Raw genomic sequence first — 21,866 nt, 5'->3', positions numbered from 1 at the left:
TTTGGTGTTTTCAGTTCATATGTAGATGTTACGCGTTGTTGCTTTGCTTGTAAGTAGTTTTTGTTATTTCTTTACCTTTCTACAGCTTGTTATTTGTCTCTAAATCTTGAAAGTGCCTTTTTATTTTTGTACTCAAAATAATTCCTTAAACTATTGAGGATTTCCAACCTGCTGCAAGTTATTCCCATTTATTCCTATTAGTACAGTCAAGTGCAAAAATATTGTTACTTACTACCACCTTATTACGTCGGAATAAGAGTGTGGTACATATGTATTTTTGAAAGTCTTAAGTCTATATTTTTGCACTCGACTGTATGTACTACTAAAAATTGGAATGCTCCCCCCTCCGAACTACAATTGAAAACAATTTGTTTCCTCTTTTAATTAAAATGTTTGTCAACGTAATTTTATCACCGTCCTGATGTTCCAGGCAACTTTCGCCAAGAGTTCCACACGGAGTCGTCTCCCAAGCATCCCAAGCCCGAAGACCAGGAGCATGCGGAGCCAGTTCCTGATTCACCAGCTTCCCGCTTTATTCACTTCAACCTTGACACTCAGGACAGCATTTTCAAGGAGACCGATATTTAAGAATAGCTTCTGGACATAACATCGCTGCAAGGGCAAGACTTCGATATATACTTGGTTTTCGTGGTGTGTTCAGTCAACGACAAAGAGATTAATACGGCCAAGATTAGGAAATATGTATACACGGCTTTATTGACTTAACATTAAAGTCGTGTATAGATATAACTTCGTAGTTGACTGTAACATTTAGGTTTTAGGTAGATTTTACTTCTTAATTTATAATTTTAAATTTGGTTTCCACCGTATTTCATTCATATGTAAGATATGTTTTACCAATGATTTATCATTAAAAAAAAACTTTCCAATATGGTACCTAGTTTTTAATAAAAATTATTTATTCATTGTCTTTTTGTAGAAAAACATCATGATACTCATTTACATAAAGTAACGTAAATAATTTTACTATTAGTTAATTATGGTATTTTAATTACGTACAGTCAACGGTTGATACGGTTAAAGTTACAAAAAATGTATACACTACTTTATTGACAAAATGTACCATACTGATTTATTTTATAGAAATAAAGTACATTTATATACTTAAGTAATGAACATTATTAATAATTATTATTTTTGAATTTAATATGGTATTTTCCCAAAAAAGTGTACCTCTTCTTTTTATTTCATTTTGGAAAAAATATGGTTTTTCCAACTCCAAATCAAGAGCACAATTGATTCTGTTTAAAAAAAAGTCCCAAATAATGACTGTGACTTTTTTTTTTCATACACGTATGGGCGTCACAAAACTGACTCAGGAAATTTTGTATGAAATAATAAAATACATTTTGAAATAAAAGGGTACAATTTTTTTGTAAAACGCCTATCTAACATTTTTTTGCGATACAGTACTTAATCACTGTTGTAAATTACATATAAGTACATAATATTTTGCAGTTGCACTACTACAAAAATATTATCAACTTCTATGTTTTCTTTGCGTATTACCGTCTTTTCCGCCACCTATGTTTTGTAGAAATTACTAAAAGTGTGACAGAATGTCGCACGTAAATATTATTCTAGTTTATAAGTTATAATTATTTAACAAAGTCTGTCCTGAAAGGCATAATAAGCTAATCTAGTCTTTTTAAAATTTATATACCTACTTAGTGTGTTTAGATTAAACATATTATAAACTAAAATAAATTAAGATTCAGTTCATCATTACTTCGATTAAGTTGTAAACAAAATTCCAACTGTCTTTCTTGTTGTTGGAACTAAATAGAATGATTTTCACATTTTTTGGATGGTGAACTTAGATTAGAATTTTGTTTATAACTTGACTAAGTTAACATTCTGCAGTGGTCGTCTTAGTAAACCTTTGAAAACACGTTCCTAGGAGTCTTCGATAGAGATAGCTTATCTAATCGTTAAATAGGCTTAACGCCTATTTTGCCACTCATTGTTGTATTTTTTCTAACAAATAAATGATGCTGTCTCTTGTCTATTCGGACAAAACAAACAGGAACAGCATCGCAGATATCTGTCACATAAAATTTATCATTGCGTGGTTAACCAAGGCTTTAGGATCGTATAATACACTCTTGAAATGTACCTTTCCTTAGACGGCTCACTTCCTTGGTAGAAGCACAATCTCAGAAAAACAAAACTTTCTCAGATAAAGCATTTTCTCAGAAGGTGCACTGCCATGAAAAATATTTTTTTGAGTGTTAACTAGTATGTGTTTTATTTGTATTTGTGTAGGAAGCATATCATTAACCCGTCTGTTTGTCTTCACAAATCCGCGTTAGCTCTGACTAGTTTTCAGGAAGTGTGCTATTTAAGATATTTCTTGAAACGTTTTGAAATAGTACACTTATTGGAAAATTGTTTATGGGAAAAGTAATAAAAATAGAAAAAAAAGCATTATCTTACAAGGGAAGAGGCGGCTGATGGATGATTTAAATCTAATAGTCATATAATAGTTCATTTTACAGTGATCCCTTCTGATACAATTGAATAAATCTAATGCTCTTATAGAATAATGTCAAAAAGAAAATTTTTGACAAAAGTTTACAGACCTAATGGAACCGGGATAATTGTAAACTTACTATTTTATTAAGATAAAAGCTGCCAAAACATAAATGCACCGTTCACTAGTGACGAGTGCCTTATAATTGACAAAGCTATATTCTTGCCATAATCTGAGGAAAATCTTGTTCTTGTGTTCAGTGTTTTAAAAGTTTAATTTACTATGTAGTCAGTGTATACATTATTTCACTTTATTGTCAAGGCTGAAAATATGTAGGTACCTATACATTTTTTCAAACTATGAAGTAAAGTCAAAATGGATTTACCTATTAAAAAAGTATTCTCAGTAATTCCGTAGTTTGTCGAATCTTGTAGATGAATTTAACCTTTTCCTTTTTTTAACATTGGGAACAAAATGAAACAATATTGGTCAGGTGCGAAAAAAAGAAGTAACCCGAGTCCATTTAACATCGTTTCTAAGAAATGTAAACTGAATGGGATTTGGCTTTTTGAGACCCATAGTAAATTCTTATGTATTGTAGCCAGGTATAATAAAACAGGGTAAATTATTTTGCCAATTGAGACGTTTCTTTAAATTTAGAGCGTGTTTATTTTGATAAACGTATAATATGCATCTAGGTAAATGTATACTCATAGGTAATTAGGAAATAGTTAATTGAGCCATTGCAATAATATCTTATGCATTTACTCGTACTTGTATAAGCACAAGCGGTGCAAATTATTGCTTAAACAATTTCATCTTTAAAAATTAAAGAAAACACGCCATTGACTAATCAGAAGCAGCTTCTTGCGTCGCGCTATAGCAATATAAAAAAATCTTAAAAATAGGGTTTTAGGTTTAATAAGCTCTATAAATATCCCATCAAAATATCCCTTTTCGCTAGTCATGAATTTGAATGTTTTAAATAATAAAATGAAAAATACAGTACTTTGTGTTACACTGTTATGTCGTTTGCAAGTAATAAAAATGATTTGCCCTTTATATAAGTTCAAAGGCAATCATTAATGGGGTTTATCATAAAATAAATCATGAAACCTCGCTGCAAGGTAATGCATTATCTAGTCTTGTTTAGTCTAAAATTACATCTAGTCTCATGTATTTCGACTAAGTTAATACAATACTTTAAATAACTATAGGTACTATGCAGTTACACTATTAACGTACATAATTATGTCATATTTATACATATTTTTATGTTGTTTTGTGACATATTTAATGAAAGTAGGTAGGTTTAATTGTCTTTTCCTATAGTGTATATGACAATCTATAGTTTATACTAAAATAGAATTGCAATTAATTTAACTTTGATTATAAATTACGAATGACAATTACTTAATTATGATAATTAATTAATTAAAATGTTATTCATAATTATTTATTCTTAATTTAATAGGTACTCTTAAAGCTATTTACAATGAATTTCATAAAGTACCTGCGTTAGTTAGAACATAATATATACATAGAACCACGTTAACCATATCATACAAATGTTTTAAACTTTAACAGAATGTTCGCTGTAACATTAGAATTAATTGCAAATCATTCCATAAATATCTAATAGATAGCCTATCGATCCTTGTTCAAAAATCTGTACGTTCAAGGTCATAAATATGTACCTATTTACTAATAATCTCTACACTTCTTCACTTTTATTTATTCTAAATAAGTGTTTTAAGTTATTTATAACCTTGATTGTAACATTTGTTGTGTTTATTTTACTGATGTCAGACTCGCTGCCTGCGGTGCCTTAAGTCGTTGATGGGCAGTACGTTATCTCCGAAAAAAAATTAAGAATAAGTACCTAATGAGCAGAGCATGGTCGCCTTTGTAGTCCCGCAGACAAAGAGTCTTTGATATTAGTATATATATTTAGTATAAAAATAAATATAATGCCAACAACGTTAGGGATGATGCTTTTGATCGAAACCAGATCTACACGAATTCCCAACTTTATTGCAACTTCACTCTATAAATCTTATGTAAGGTGCCATTGTAGTTAAATAAATATATTAGGTATTAAATAGTTGTAACAATTACTCTTAGTTATTTATAATTAATTTAGTAAACTTTAATTTATTTGCGACAGGACAGCGCCATCAGTATTCATGCGATATTATTAGCCAAAGGAAATATTAGTTTAGTCTTATAATATGACATAACAGTGTCATTTCTAAATGTGTACGTACAGTCGACTACAAAGTTACGGCACAGTTATAAAAATATGTATACATGACTTTATTCATCTAAAATTAAGTTCATGAATACATATTTTCCCAACTTTGTCCGTATCGATATCTTTGTAAGTTGACTGTACTATTTCGCTACTGCAACAAACTTTACATGAATTGTAGAAAGTGGCAGTGTATGAAGAGTCGTACCACAATCTATTATTCTAAATTAAATTTGACCATAGCTTTCGCTTTTTATTATATCTAGTTAGTTCATTGTCGGCTGAAACAATCATTTTTAATTATGTTGTAAAGGGGTTGAATGCTCTGGATTTAATGATAGCACCATTGAATTAGTGATAATCTATATTCTTGAGGCTCACGTCGAATTTCACTATATGAATATTACATTTTATAGTGACTTGCTATGTATGAGTGACTTCGATATCAATTTGACATACGTTCTATGTATAGGACGCTGGGCTTTAAGAAAATAAGTTATCGGATAATACACCAAATATACATATAATGAAGATATCTAAGTATTGGTAGTACCTAATTGTATTAAAAAAAAGTTAGTTATACTAGTTATATTTGCATAATTGACAATATTTCATTTTCGAATGCAACACTAATATGACTTTTCGGTGGAACTTAGGTGGACTTAAAAACTCAGAATGAAATTAAGTACTTACTAAATTTAGGAAATACAACAGCAAATGTCAACTTTTCTGGATTGATAGTAAGATTCAATTTTGCGAATGAAAATTTGACTTGTAATAAGATTCATACGAGATTACCTACAAGACAAACCATTAGATCAATTATTATGAAAACTTTGAATTTAACAATGGTACTGAAGTTAAATTGTATGCCATTACGGTACATGTTTCGTTTTTGATGTTTGGTAGTTTCTACTTCATTACATACACATTGGATAGAAATGTTGTGAAATCTTCATAACTGTATTCTGGCAAATAACTTCTTAGAGATTTCTGTTTTCGTTACTATGTTAAGTATAATGTAAAAAATGAAATTTTGTCAATTTAAGAGTTCACACGTATGTCATTCCCATTGGTGTTTAAATCTTTTAATAAATATACACATAAAAAGTGTTTTACCTATTTTTGTAATTTTAGGATAATGTTTTAATATAGAAGTTTCCTTTATTTATAGACCTTGTATATTTATGTGTATGAAAGTCGTTTTATATGCCACTTTAAAAAGTTATTGTACTTAAATGTAAAAGTAAATTATACAAATAGATAGAAATATAGTAACAAATGTTCGTACCGCCACCGTTTAATTAATACGATTCTGTTGTATTCCTTAGAATGCCTACAAGAAAGTGTTCTGAATGTCCACATGGCCCCTGTTTTATAGATGTGACAGGCGACTTGTGACTTGACAGTTTGAAATAGGATTTCAGCACAGTACCCGGCCATAAAGATTGCATATCGGTCTTTGGAAAGGAACTCTGCTAATTTCAGCTTCGTAGAGGTAGAGGGTTGTCACACACTACTTATGTGACGTTTGTCAGTCGTTGTACAGGTGCAACAGAGTACGGACGCATTTAGATGAAAATATATATTAAAAAGTTGTTGAAACCCCCGAAAACTTTAAATTGTACGATGGCATCTTATGGAAAAAGAGGGATCTATCCTTTTTCTAGTAGTTGCAACAGCTCTCTATAGATATCCGAAGTTTACGTACATGTTGCGTACATGTCATTAATTTGACGTAAACTAATTAAGTCCATAAAGATGCAGCATTTATTTGATATAAAACGTCACACGATGATTGATGGACGGTGGCCAGTGTTTGGAAGTCGTCGTGAACAGCCAATTGTCTTTTTCCGAAGACTGATGTTTGCCTTTGATTGTTTGACTGAAGCAAGTTTGGGGCGACGTGGAAATCTCGCCCAGGGCGCTGGTAGTGCTAAAACCGGCACTAGGATTTCATGGTTACGAAAAGACTTCGTCAATTCATACAATAACTTCCCCACCACTGTTCATCATCATCATATCAGCTGAAGGAAGTCCACTGTTGGACATAGCTCTCGGCCATACCTCCATAGACCCCCAGTTGCTTCTGTTGGGTCCGCCGTGAACCCGCGTCTATGAACCAGATCCGCCGTCCATCTCGTTGGTGGCAATCCTACGCTGCGCTTGCCGATCCGCGGTCTCCATCCGAGAACTTTTCGGCCCTAACAGCCATCTGTTCTCCGTGCTATATGGCGTACTTACCTATTGCCACTTCAACAGGCTAATTCGCTTGGCTATGTCGATGACCCTTTCTTGTGATCTTAAATAATTCCTATTCTTTGACGGTATAGCCACGTTTAAAATGTACCTATTCACTTTCACACTCTACTCTACTTTCATACATCGTATTTTTAACAAATCGTCAGACTCTGCCCAAAGACAGCAAAGTTTGAATCTCGAACTTCGTATGTGTCGTTCCGCTCATGCTAATAGTAAATATTTAGTACAAGAGTAAGAGGGACGATATAATACAGTGAACTTCGAACTTTATAAGATCCCCTGTGACATTTATAAAACAATAGGGCCTGCCTGTACCTACGTTAAATTTATTTAGGCGAATTGTTTGTTAATAATTATAATAAACAATTTTATTTCCAACACAACGTCCATAGGTGGTTAGTAACGTTACAGACTTTGTGATGTCTCTTACATTTTGCAGACAGAAAACTCATTTCCAAGTATATTTCTCTATTCATTTCTAAGTACTGCTATCAATAAGAATACTTTTAACTTGGTACAGATCTGTTCACTCACAAAGTCGCGCGTTTGCTATCGTTTGCCCTTATAATTATGACAAACGTTATCACAAAGGTATTATCGCAAACAAATGGCTATGGAATCCGAATTCCTCCACATTTTATGAATTTACCTAGTTGTATACGTTTTCCTATACCACGTATATGTGTACATTAACACGGCTTTAGTCGCTGTCGGTACCGCCAGTCTCGCACACTAAAACATAGTGTAAGCACTTTAGTAGTCCTTATTAAATACACATATGTATTTGTTGTAAAGCTTTAGAAGCGCCTTCGTGAGTGAAAAGACCTACATTTCTTATAATGAAGTTCAATCAGTTAATAAATAAATTAGTAAATAATACCTACGATATTATTACTATTAGGGACATGCAACTTGCAGTAAAAAAAAAACTAGTTTTAGGTATTATGCAGGTAGACATTGTAAGTACGGGATTTGATTTAGACAGCGGTTTACTTTGATGTTACACCGTTTAATTTTTGTAATGAATTTAAAGCAGGCGAAATATTGCTAGATGCTGTTAGTATAGTGTCAAACGGAACTCACTATACTAACGCCATCTAGCGATATTTAGCCTGTCGAAAACCCTAATTTCATTCAAATATGCCTCACGAAAGAGAGGCCCCATATACGGTACGATTCGTCTTTACGATCGATCTGATGAAAATCGTGACAATTGATCGTATAGAGCCATAGGTACACTGTGATTTATCGTTACGATATTCATGATTGCATGGGATTTTGTTGCGACCTCCGACATCGTCTTCGATAAAGTAAATCGTTAACGATCTTGACATACACAATCGATTCGTCGTTTCGATCGGTCTGAAGCGACGGATCGTACAGACGAATCGTACCGTGTATGGGGCCCTTAAGAGGGACGGTTCAACACGAATTTCGATTTTTTGAATTTCGGAATAGGCCCTCAGCGCTAACTGCGCGCGTCTCGTCTCGTGCTACGGATTGTAAGTCTGTTAAATGTATATTCAAACAGTTGTTTTAAAATGTGTGGAACTGTTAGACGTAAAATTAGTTTTTTTCTGCAAGCCGTCCTAAAAAGCTAAGTCAAGCTACATCAGTTTCAGTATAGCAATGTATATTACTTACCTATAGTGTAACGTTTGCAGTCTATACTTGGTTTGGATAGGTATTTGACTAAATGTAAACAAACTTCAGCCACCTTCAGCTGCCAGATTTGGTACATTCAAGGATTTAAAATATTTTACTTATAGATCTATCATTGTAATACAAACTAGACTAGTGTATTTTAATACAGAAATGTAAATGTTTAGATAGTTTAATGGGAGAATTTCAATGCTTAAGACACCAAACTGACGTTGTTTTGTTTACATTTAGTTAAATACCTATCCAAACCAAGTATAGTATCCTAACTTTTAGTGCATCTGTACCCTATAAAATCCTACTTTTAATAAGTAACTCAGGAGACACGACCATGGCAACAAGCTACACTAAATACTTAGCTTATTGACCCAATTAAATACTTATCAAATTGCAGGCCAGGTACGTTTTGTGTTATCTAATTTCAGAGTGAGTCACTGTTTGTGTGATCTGCAGCGCATATTGTTATCGTAGGTACTTCATTGAAATTGTTGAACGTATTATGCAAATAACGCGAAGCTATCCAAAGTAAAATTAAAAAAAAAAGCTATAAGTGGCTCCGAAGCAGTAACGTTTCGTGTGCTCTGCCTACCCCATTTGGGAATAAATACAGGCGTGATGTTTATGTTTGTGTGTGTATCCAAAGTACCTAATTGTAGGTAATTATTGAAACTGATTGAGCTTCCGACAATATTTCTATCTAGATCAATTTCAACTCAACCTAAATGTTGTCTGTATATCTAGTCAATATATATGTATTGTGATCAGTGTTGAGTAAAACATGTTTTCGGAAAACCATATTTGCATTTTTCTTTAGCCCTTAATCCGTAAGTATGTTTAATTAAGTATAAAACCGGGGATTCACAGTGGATGGAGTTCACTTCTAACCAAAGCAACTGGCGGTCTATAGAGCAGGCCTATGACCAACAGTGGACGTCCTGCGGTTGATATGATGATGATCCCATATGTTGTTTACATTAGACGACCGGATGGCCAAGTGGTTAGAGAACCTGACTACGAAGCTCGAGGTCCCGGGTTCGATTCCCGGAAGGGGCAGATATTTGTGTGAATAACACGGATGTTTGTTCTCGGGTCTTGGACGTTTAATATGTATTTATCTATATACGTATGTTTATCCGTAGCCCAGTATCCATATTACAAGCTTTGCTTAGTTTGGGACTAGTTCAATTGGTGTCAAGTGTCCCATTATATTTATTTATTTATTTACATTCACAGCAGTAGCGCAAACATTTTCGTTAGGCAGAGAGAGAGGTTAGTACCCACGCAAAAAGAGGTGCAAAGAGGGACGCAAAAAGAAGGGTGTTATAAGTTTGACCGAGTCTGTGGCACCGTAGCTCTTAAACGGGTGGACCGATTAGAATGCGGTTTTATCATTGTTTTCTCAAAAATGTCCGTAAAAGTTGACATTATTCTTTACATACCTATCAGAAAGTGAAGTGCATAGTTTATGGTCAGCGAAAAATTAAAAAGTTAAAAAGATTGCAGGCGCGCTAGCTCGGCAATAATAAATTAGCGCGCCTGCAATCAGTCACAACTTTTTTTAAAGTTAAAAAGGCCATGGAAATGTTGGCACAAGTCGAATACAGCCAAATCTAATGGGAGGTATCAGATATTTTGTTGGAACTTCGGACTTTTTTTATTGGATCTGAAACAGCTTGTGGTGTTTTCGGTGGAAAAATACAGCTGCAGTTTATTTTTAATGAAAAAAGGCGGGAAAACATAAGAAAAATAATTGGAATAAAATTAAATGTTATGATATATTTTGCGAAAAATTTTAGTCTTTTTCAGAATTATTCATCTTTTTTGAGAAAAGCTTTATAATAATAGTCTTGGCTGGAATAGCAATATTGCTGGCTTCGTATTAGTTAAACGGACTCGCAAGCTCGTCCGTTTAATACTCATACTCAGCCAGCAATTGGCTACTTCCAGGCCACGACAATAATCTACTATTGTTGGTTAGGTTATTCTCTTTTGTCGATTAAAGAAAAATTACAAAGATGAAGCGCGTTAAAGTTCAGGAGTGGGGGCCCATCACATCACGCCGTGCGAGTGACGTCACGTGAAACTTAAGTGGTTATATCTTCATATTTTTGTTTAGGTAATAATAATAATAATCATTACTTATCTGTCATAAGTAGTACCTACATTACTGTTGAGGCCAGGAAGTAGGGGGTTGCCGGCCAAGCAGTGAATGAAGCAAGTAGCGAGGCTGGATAGGGATGCGAGGCCGGCAACCCCACGTTTCACGACGAGCGAAACGAGGAGTGGTTAGTATGAATTGTGACCACAACGCACGAGCCGAGCAAGCGAAGCGAGCGTGCCACGGCAGCGGCCGGTGAAGTGCCAGAACAAAACCTTAGAGCTGTAACGAGGTGTCATACAGGTCGTTTCATCCTAACTCTGTACTGTCTGGTTTAGCACATATTCGAAAAAATAACATTTAAATTCAAATTTCCCTTTCTAAATTCCACACCTCTTCAATTTACGTCAAGTAGCCATTCTATTCAGAGCCTCCGAGCTGAACACTTACCTTCCTTTATCCTAGATCCTATTAATCTCATAATAAGCTCATAATTTACTACTTCCTATACGAGGGAAGTTTTTATAATTGTACTGTGCATGTGCATTTGTGAAGTTTCATAATATCATTAGATAATAATACTACTGGACTTCAGTTCCATTGATTTATATAAATAAAGAACTGGGCACGGAAACGTAAGTTGATTAACTATGTATTTTATAATTGTTGATACAGTGTCAAAGCATACCTTTTAGATACTTAAGACCGCGTCTGTTTGTCCGCAGGTGCCCTTTTATTATTATTTTAAATAAATATCACTGTCTGCCCTATTCCTGCCTTCTTCCTATACATCCGAACAACTTCCCCGGACACCACCCCGTGACAGAGCAACGCGGGCTTCCTATCGGAAGGAAGTAGCCTTTAAAATAGGCGTTTGTTGCGGGGGTATGTGTACACAAGTGCAGTTTCACACACTTACATGCAAAAACAAAACTGCCACTTTACTGTAATGACGATGTAAACACATAAATAATCCAAAAAATAGGTATAACTACTAATAATTCGTTTACAGATGGACAAGACTCACACATTGACAAGTTGCTCATCGGCGAGAAGTCGGATTTATCGCTTGACCGATCCGAAATTTGTACGGGAGAGCGGACTCGATGTTGGTAAACGAATCCGACAATAATATACTTAATTGTGATAAAATGTACGACTTTGTTGTTTAGTAATTAAATAGCAATAATACGATAACAGTTTACTTAGGTAGGTACATGTGAAATGTATCACCAAGTTTTTGCAAGCTTGATGTCCCAGATCTCTTTTTACAGCAGAAAACTGAACAATTCGGCATTTTTAGCACTGCAGCGTTCACTCGCGCGACTCGATTCGGTCTAGTTATAAATCCGAGCGCGCCTTGTTTTATAAAAATCGTATGCCCAGTTGGGCATGTACTTTGACAGAGGGGAACGCGGCGAATGGCTACTCCCTTCCGTAGGAAGCCTGCATTGCTCTAAGGCCAGAGCCGATATGGCGGCGTTGCCGGCGCTTCATGATATGCCTAGGAATTTCTTGATCTGCCTAAACTGGCCAAATCATGAACTAGCGGCGTTTCATGATATGCCTAGGAATTCATGATCTGCCTAAATGTCATTAGGCAAATCGTTAAACCAAGGCTAGGAACCGGTTTACAAAATAGCGGTAAATACCGGTTTATTTCGGTTTAACTCCGAACTTTCATAAGAACGCGAACGTTTTTAAGAACTTAACTATAACCTAAATAAACTGGTTTATTAGACGAAGTGACAGCTGGCCGGCCGGCGGCGGGCTGCGACGTTTATTCTGCGCAGGAATAAATCGGTTTTTATTGTTCTTAACCGGTTAATCTGACAAGAACTTTATGGAAATGTTCCCTTAGTTCGTTTTTTGTCTTTCTATATGGCGCCACTGTTGCGTGAGGTTTTTAAGTGTGGCTTTCAAAGTCTGTTATTACGGGCGTGGAAACAAAGTTTAGATTAAAATCATTTAATACACCTTAAAACCGTACCATAAAAATATCGAGCAACCACGTGTTGCGTAGTCCCGTTTTGTTCGGAAAAAAAGGAAGGACAAAAGTTTCCGAAAGACAAAACTGTCTCAAAACACAGACATGCATTGCCCCGTAACGCAGAATTGCCATAATCAATTTCAGGTAATGCAAAATATTCATAAAATTATTCTAATTTTAAATAAACACGCGTAACTCACCCAAAAACTATGAAGATTTGACATTTCGGAGACCTCACGCTACACTAGCGCCTCTAGCGGCGAATTCATACGCGATAGCCCTCATTGCGTCAGTAGGGTAGACCGGGGGCAATAGAACCACTTTAGAAATAATGACATAACTCAGACGTCAGACTCTAAAGCTAACACGTAAAAATCGCTTAGGATATAACATTCTAGTCTAATTGGCTGAATCTAGAAAAAAAAACATTTGATCACATCAGAATGGTGTAAATTGAGTTTTTGTTCATAAAGTCCTCGTGTTACAGTGGACCCCTAGTACGGGTCAATTGTAATAGAAAAACAGGTGAATAAAATCCAAAATAATGTACTAATCAATCAGTATTTATTGTTAATTTCTTAAGTGTTGTGTTGTGGTACAATTGTCCTTTTTTACTCGCATTCACTTAACTTCACAAATCTCGATTTCTATATTTAATTGACCCCCCCACACTGTGACACATTACAAACTTTAATAACTGGTCGAGACACGCTCAAGGCACACTAGTGTCGTATACACACACATGCATATTTCGATGTAGTTGCAGATTTATTGGCGATGGTACTATTGACCCCGGTCTACCCTATTATATGGTATTATGCCTACAGGATATGCGAATCACATTGTATTTTAACTTGACGGTAAAAGCTGAATCATTCAACAAACAAGCTACTCATTTAGTAACATTTAATAATTTAAATCGGTGTCTAAAGTTCGTCTTGTAAATAAAATAGTCGGAATAATAACTTTCAATCGATAAAAGTTAAAAAAAAATACTGGACCTTGGAACCACTTTGACAATAAAAGTCCGACTCTAGCCTGCTCTCAATCATCAGTTACCTACCTATTGGCAGAATACGATTAAAAAAAGAAAGAAAAGAAAAATGGAACGAACTTCCCGCGCTTTTAAAGATTCAGAAACAAAAGACGGTGACACCGCTAGTGTTGTGACGCAGCAGCCAAGAATCGAAGAATTTGAAGAGAATGAAAATAGTGACGTGATCTTGAATCGACATGATTGTTGTAATTGTAAATGTACCGATTATGCTTGTTATCAAGCCATCCAAGGTTGCGCTGAGTGTTTAATTGGTGTTATGTGTTTGTCAATTTCTGCATCCTGTCCAAACTAAATTAAATACAAGCGTTATTATGCTTATTAGCGTATTATAAAGTCATAATCTGCAAGAGGAAGTAGATTATGGTTCGGGTTGTGACACAATTGCAGGATATTTAAAACTGAACAAAAGTAAATCAAACCAACCCCAAGAATAATTGAATTCATAGATTAAAAATAATTAAAAAAGTACAGAGTATATTTAAATACCCATTTAAATCTCGCAAAATACGCCGTTAACACCAACCAAGAATAGTAAAATCATCGTCTAATAAGTACTTAAATTTCAAATTTGCAGGTGGTAGGACCTTGTGCAAGGTCCACCCGGATTGCTACCACCATCTTGCTCGCTAATCCTGCCGTGAAACAGCACTGCTTGCACTGTTGTGTTTCGGCGTCGAGAGTAAGACAGCCGGTGAAATTACTGGCACTTGAGGTATCCCATCTTAGGCCTCTAGGTTGGCAACGCATCTGCAATCCCCCTGGTGTTGCAGGTGTGTATGGGCGGTGGTGATCTCTTATCATCAGGAGACCCACTTGCTCGTTTGCCATCCAGTTAAAAATAAAAAAAATAAAAATAAATGGTTTGCAAAAAACGGTTAACCGGTTTTAAATCCGTCGATGCGGTTATCAACCGGTTTTTGGTTTTCACGGGTTTTTTCATTATGGTCGAAGTTTTTTTTAAATCTTATCGGAGATATCCTCGGACCTTCGGAACTTTAAAAAAACCTGCAAACACTTCAATCGTGCAAAGTTTCACTGGAAAAGATTCCTAGGAACAAGTTCACCTTTTTTTGCCTTTTCTTGCACTGTCATTTCATCTTCAGTCTATTTCTGATACCTAGCTAGTCCATGAATACTTATAGTTTAGCAACGACATTATTTATCTATGTTCATCTAATAACGTTCTTGGGCGTTCAACGTATGTAGAGTAGAATCTTAAAATATTTCAAGATTTATTCAAATAATACCTACACATTAACTTATAATTAATTTCTTAATAATATATGAAGGCGCAAGATACATTGCATTGCATACATTAGGGGGCATTACATACATTTGCAAGTCACAGTATAACAAGTTTCCCTACAGTAATCCGATGGAGACGTCTAGACAGAGGCGATCGTGCGGGGCGTGAGTATTTGGCGGTTACTAACATTATTAAGGTCAGTTTTCATAGAAATGAAAGTATATTTTGTAGAAAAAAAAATCAAAAAAAAGTATATATTTTGATACTTCTTGCCCCTATTAAGTATGCCACACCTATTTTGTTTTATATAATTTCGCAATACCAATATGTACCGATTCGTAAAAGACATCTACCTTCCAAATCTTAAATTTGTGACAACCCTTCCTTACTTGCCTAAATACCTATACAGGCTGCGGTATCGCTCAACATTAAAGGCGTCGGCCTACTGTAGGGAAAACTTGTTATACTGTAATAAACTCATCTCAAACATGTGCGACCATACATTATAAAAATAGAAACATTATTTTAATATATCACGTGACTTTTTTCAAATTTTATATTATACAAAATTATTCCGAAATATTTCAGAATTTCTTGTAATAAATATTTTTCATGTTTTTTTTTAATGTTGGCCGACTACAAATGTTTCCATACATTTGGATGTTCGTAGTTCAAAGATATTGAACCAAAAATTCCTATGAAACACCCGAATGTTCAGTGGAACTAACCCAGCAAAGTTCCGAAATATTCAGGAATGATTTTCAGTCACCTTGTAAATAAATAAATAATATAAATTTACCGGTTTTTTTTTTTACAAAAATACGTCTAATATAGGTATAGGTAGTATACTGTACCTATTTGTAGGTATATAGCATATAGGTACCTACTCAATGCATGACCAAACATTTTTGTAGTAAAACGGTGGTTTTATAATTTAGCCACAGACTACAGTTTAATTAAGCGTTTAAAAACAGTCTAAAACGCCCATTACGAGAATAGTTAATTGTTTTTTTTTTCTTAAAAAAACTAACTTTTTTTTAAAAGAACGTTCGGTAAGTAAGTACCTATTTGGTACCTAATTGTTTACTTCAAGTAGGTAAGTACGAGTATAATATAAAAAATTGTTTTAGTTTTAGGTTCTATTTTTATTTTATGTTAGTTTTTTATTTTATCAAAGTCAAAGTCAAAATATCTTTATTCAATTTAGGCTATAACAAGCACTTATGAATGTCAAAAAAATCTACCACCGGTTCGGAAAAACCTCTGTTGAGAGAAAAATCCGGCAAGAAACTCAACGAGGTGTGTTTTTTTTTAAACAGATTCACAATATTATTAAATTATATCTATACATCACAAGTATTTAACACAACTTTATTTTTAACACAGTATGTTCGCTATTTGAATAGATCGCTAATGCGGATCGGAATTTCCAAATATCCCTGTCCATGATATAATCATTAACTTTATAATACCCCTTAGATATTAATGTCTTCTTGACAATAGATCTGAATGTTGTATCCGTTTCATTTGTAATATTTAATAATTATAAAATTAATTATAAAAACGTATGCAATTTCCCAGAAACGACTTTTTGGTTTTAGCCAGTCTGTAAGATGGAACTTTAAGCTTCCCTGTGTTTCTAGTAGCCTTTGGCTTATCGACGTTAGTGGGAAAATTACATACTCAATAATATGTTCTTCCTAACATACATGATTATTTCAAAAACATAAAGCGACGGCGGTTAGGATACCTGTTTCCTTAAAAAAATATCTTGAAGATTCACGCGTCTTCAAATTATAAATTGCTCTAATTGCTCTCTTTTGTAAGATAAAAATTGACTCAGTGTCAGCAGCAGATCCCCATAAAATAAGGCCGTACGAAATAATGCTATTAAAGTAAGCAAAATACACCAACCGTGCCGTCGCCACATCGGTCAGCTGCCGTATTTTCCAAAATGCAAAAGCAGCAGAGCTCAAGCTCTATGTACTTAGGTAAAACCTTTATGTAGGTAGGAAAGTTTGTTAAGTATAGGACTGTATATAAAAATATCGCTAACTTGTGTTAAGACTATGTATACACTTAGGTATATCTGTTAAATAGTACGTACTTATACCTAAATATAAACTCTCGGAGAAAATATAAATTTATCAAAATTATTATAAAATTATGCCATGAACACGTAATAGAATAAACCTTGAATAAACCAACATTGGGTAGTATTTTTTTAACAGTTACTTAACTACCTAATCTAGTTACATGAAAAAACAACATACTTACACCTAAGTAAAAATAAAGTTAGTAACTTAATAATACATGAACTTTCATATAAAAATGGAAATAAATATTAAAAAAATTAACATTCATTAAAATATTGACCAAATACAACATTCAACATTACCTATCCCACCAAACTACTCTTTTGCACCTGTACTAGTGATGTAACGAATGTCATTTTTTGAACATTCGCGAATGCGAATATTCATTTTTCGTTTTGGCGCCAAATTGTCTATGGCAGTCTCGTTCGAACGAAGTGCGTTCCGTTTGTACTTTGTTCCGAGAATTATCCAGTTTATACGAACGCATCTAATAATGTGATTACGAGATTAAGTTATTTTTTTGTTTAAAAAACATAAGAAAAATTATGTATTTTGATTTTATTAACCTATCTATTATCTAACAATTGTATTTTTTTCTGATAAGTATTCATATTCGCAAAACATTCGCAGAAATTTTGCGAATGCCAATGCGAATATGCAAAAATATGCGAATATTCGCGAATGCGAATGCGAATATTCGTTACATCACTAACCTGTACAGCGACTGACAAACGTCACAATACCTAAGTACTTAGTGTGTGACAACCTCAGGTGACAACGCTCTACGAAGCCGAAATTAGCTGAGTCTTTTTCCAAAGACCGATGTGCAATCTTTATGGCCGGGTACTGTATCTAAAGCTAAACGCAGATATTTTCTTTTACAAGGCCGTCGCGAAATGAATTACATGTTAAGACGGTCGTAAGTACCTGCTATAAAAAAGAATGGAAAAACAGCGTTAGACAATATGGCTTCTGCCTACAAACTGCTTATTTTATCTTGGCTTATCTTAAATGATTGTGACTCATGCAATAAACACAAAAGACACACTAAAGTAATGAGCAGACATTTTTAGAAACAATCATAGCACACCTTTGCGACAAAACTGTTACATCTGGTATCTAATATCGCAACTTTGGAGATAGCATTGCACAGTTTTGTCGCAAAGAAGCGATAGGTACTTAGGTAATCTTATCATATCAATAACAATAAATTTAATTACGAAATACTTAATTACAACAAAATTAATTTAATTTATTTTAGATAACAATTACAATCCAATTTAAATAATCTCTTAATTTCAGTGAGTTCTTGATAATTTCTAAATCCTATTAGTTACGAATATGTTTCTTTTCGGCTAAGCAACTTGGCACATTTTTTGCACTTTCCGGAGTTCAATAATTAGTAGGTATTAACCTACTAAAAGGAGTAGAAATTTCACGCAGGTCAAAAGCACGAGACGCCTATCTGCCTAAAAAGCCAGATGTTCTGCCTCTAAACCCCAGTTTAGTTCGGAGCTCCATTTATCACTTAAATACTAGTTTGCTTTAAACTTGCACGGAGATCGGGCTTGACGAAACGTCACTCTTGTTCAAAAATAAGATATTACTGATTGGCGGAGTTATCGTGTAACAAACACACACAAAAAAACATACAGACGATTTGAGAACCTCCTTTTTTGAAGTCTGTTGAAAATTGGCAAAAACTAATCATTATTCTATAACAAGAGCGTGTCGCACATTACGAAAAAAATTAAGTACCTAATATTGTTGTGCGTTATTAAGACAATTAAAACACTTACTAGTATTAAAATCTATTACCAGAAAAAGAGCGTTATCTCCACTGGACTTACGTCCATTTGTTGAGAAGCGCAGTTTTTCGGCAATAACTCAAAAACGGTATATCCGATCATGTTGAAATCAATTTTCATTGAAAGTATTTATTAAGCGTTTTACCTTTCCATATTTTTTGGACAAACGGTTTACAAGATAAAGGGGGGGGACACAATTTTTGCTAGGTACCTACTTTGGGAGCGATTATTTCCGGAAATCTTCACTTAATCAAAAAAGTTTTTGAAGAACCTTACTATCTTTTCAAAAGAGCTGTTGAACTATGGTGCCACACGTTGAACAGAGTTAATTTTTTTTTTAATTTCTGTTACGTGCAATCCCTATAAATATTTATTTTTGTAATTTAACTACAAAACTAAATAGCGGGTTTGACAAAACATCTGTACTCCAAATTTAATTGATATACATCTTGTAGTTTTCGAGTAAAATGCCTGTGACATACGAATGGACGGACAGACAGACAGACGGACTTGTCGAAACTAGGGTTCCGTTTTTGCCCTTTTGGCTCCGAACCCCTAAAAAGGAGTTATACGAAAATTACATTCATAAAGAAGACTAGGTTTTACTGCTGAAGAGGTCCGTTATAGCAGAACATCGAATGAAATAGAACATTTTTTAATACGCCCACGCGACACCAATATGCGATCATGCAATTTAACATAACATTATGACAATAAATACAATACAAAATCTACATTACATTATGTAGGCACTTATACATTGTTGACTTAATAAGTTGACATATTAAAATGAGTTCCATACCATTATTTTGCAACATTAACAATATCCATTTCAGTTATAAATGATTTATAAAAATAAAATAAATCTTAGTAAAAATTTACATTATTTTTTATAATAATTCCTATAGTATAGTATATCATACCCAAAGCCCTTTCAATGGCCAGCATTGAGATAAATAAATAAATAAATATCATGGGACACTTGACACCAATTGACCTAGTCCCAAACTAAGCAAAGCTTGTACTATGATACTAGCAACGGATAAACATACTTATATAGATAAATACATACTTAAATACATATTAAACATCCAAGACCCGAGAACAAAACGTGTTATTCACACAAATTCTGCCCCGGCCGGGATTCGAACCCAGGACCTCAAGCTTCGTAGTCAGGTGCTCTAACACTTAGCCATCCGGTCGTCCTGTAAGTACATAAAAGCCAGAGATGATGGCAATATACCTTGCTAAATTATGTTGATGTTACTTATCTGTAACACACAATACATACACTTCAAAATTATTCAAGGCACATAATAAATATATAGACTGCTTTTTACCAATATTACACAGCAAAACTGCAGGCAATATGGTTGATTTATTGAACAACAAATGAACATTCAAAATAAATAAAAAACTTTTCATAATGTCAGTCGACATAGTTCCCATTAGACAGGCAAATATGAGCATATAACAAATATGACTTTATAATATTAAATCCATACTAATACTATAAATGCGAAAGTGTGTGTTTGTGTGTATGTTTGTCCGTCTTTCACGCCGTAACGGACCGACGGAGCGACGTGATTTTTGGCATAGAGATAGTTTATGGGCCCGAGAGTGACAAAGGCTACTTTTTATCCCGGAAAAATGCACAGTTCCCGCGGGAACAGCGCGCGATAACCGAATACCACGCGGGCGGAGCCGCGAGCAAAAGCTAGTATGACTATATTATATTAAAAAATATGACTTTATATGGATAATATAGTGCAAAAGCGCCTGGTCGACACTAATGGAGATCAAAGGGCTGGCAGCTATCTCTCAACTAATCGCCATCACCATTCAACGAGTGCTGCGCTGCCAGCCACTTGGGCACCATACCACGGGGCCCTTTTTAGGGTTCCGTAGCCAAATGGCAAAAACGGAACCCTTATGGTATCGTTATGTCTGTCTGTCTGTCCGTCCGTATGTCACCTTACTGTTGCTGTGAAATTTACCACGAGCTTTGCGGTGAAGGAAAACATCGTGAGGAAACCTGCACAAACCTGCGAAGCAATTCAATGGTGCGTGTGAAGTTCCCAATCCGCACTGGGCCCGCGTGGGAACTATGGCCCAAGCCCTCTTGTTCTGAGAGGAGGCCTGTGCCCAACAGTGGGACGTGTATAGGCTGGGATGGGGATGGGGTTATCCTCATACTTAAAACTGAAAAAATATTTTTCATCAAACCCAATACGTGTTTTTAGATTTAATTTAGTAGGTAAGTATTAAGTAAGTTAGGTAGTTACTTTATATATTTAATCCTACATTTAACTGTTATAATAATTAATTTATTGTCCAGTCTAGTATGACTAATGGAAACAGTGGGTGGCAAAGTTTGTCTGTCTGTCCAGTATTCGATTGGAGACTAACATCTAATATAAACTAAGTTTGTTTTTAAGAAGACTAGCAGGTATTAGTTTATGACACTTAAATCCAACATTGTAACAGCCCTATTTTTGCAGAAAGGAAGTTAAAATGGACGATGTTTAACAAAAAGGATCCAAAGCAATTTAGTTGCTACTGAAACTACATCTAAAATAAAATATAGTTGAGGATTCACTTAAATATAAGCAGCTTCCAGAAAACATTTCAAAATATTGCCATGAGCAAAAATTACTTTTGAGCACCTGTGGTGTATTATTTATATCAAAATTGTGAGCTTTGTTAAGTCTTTTGATTAGTATAACAATTAAAATGCTCTATGGCGACTCTCTTTAAAGTAGAAAAGTATTTTGCAAGCACCTTTTTTCCTATAACCGTGTTGTATATCTTACTTAATCTTATATTATAAATATCTAATATAATATATGCCCCTTCATCCAATATGAAAATAGATTTAACATAGGTATATTAGGTAATTAATGCA

At 34.4% G+C, this 21,866-nt stretch overlaps 1 protein-coding gene across 1 annotated transcript in view; it reads left to right on the top strand.

The window, feature by feature from the left end:
• LOC141442420 (inositol polyphosphate-5-phosphatase A-like) overlaps positions 1–9,463 on the top strand; it is a 46,923-nt gene extending 37,460 nt beyond the window's left edge. Inside the window, exon 13 of the mRNA XM_074107397.1 lies at positions 431–9,463. Within this exon, the coding sequence (XP_073963498.1) occupies positions 431–588 (158 nt within the window). The 3' untranslated portion in view covers positions 589–9,463. The remainder of the gene's footprint in view (positions 1–430) is intronic.
• The last annotated feature ends 12,403 nt before the right edge of the window (positions 9,464–21,866 follow it).

Source organism: Choristoneura fumiferana, chromosome 25 (assembly GCF_025370935.1).
Source record: "Choristoneura fumiferana chromosome 25, NRCan_CFum_1, whole genome shotgun sequence".
NCBI lineage: Eukaryota > Metazoa > Arthropoda > Insecta > Lepidoptera > Tortricidae > Choristoneura > Choristoneura fumiferana.
Note: the sequence above shows the minus strand (reverse complement) of the source record. Positions and strands in the feature narration are given on the sequence as shown.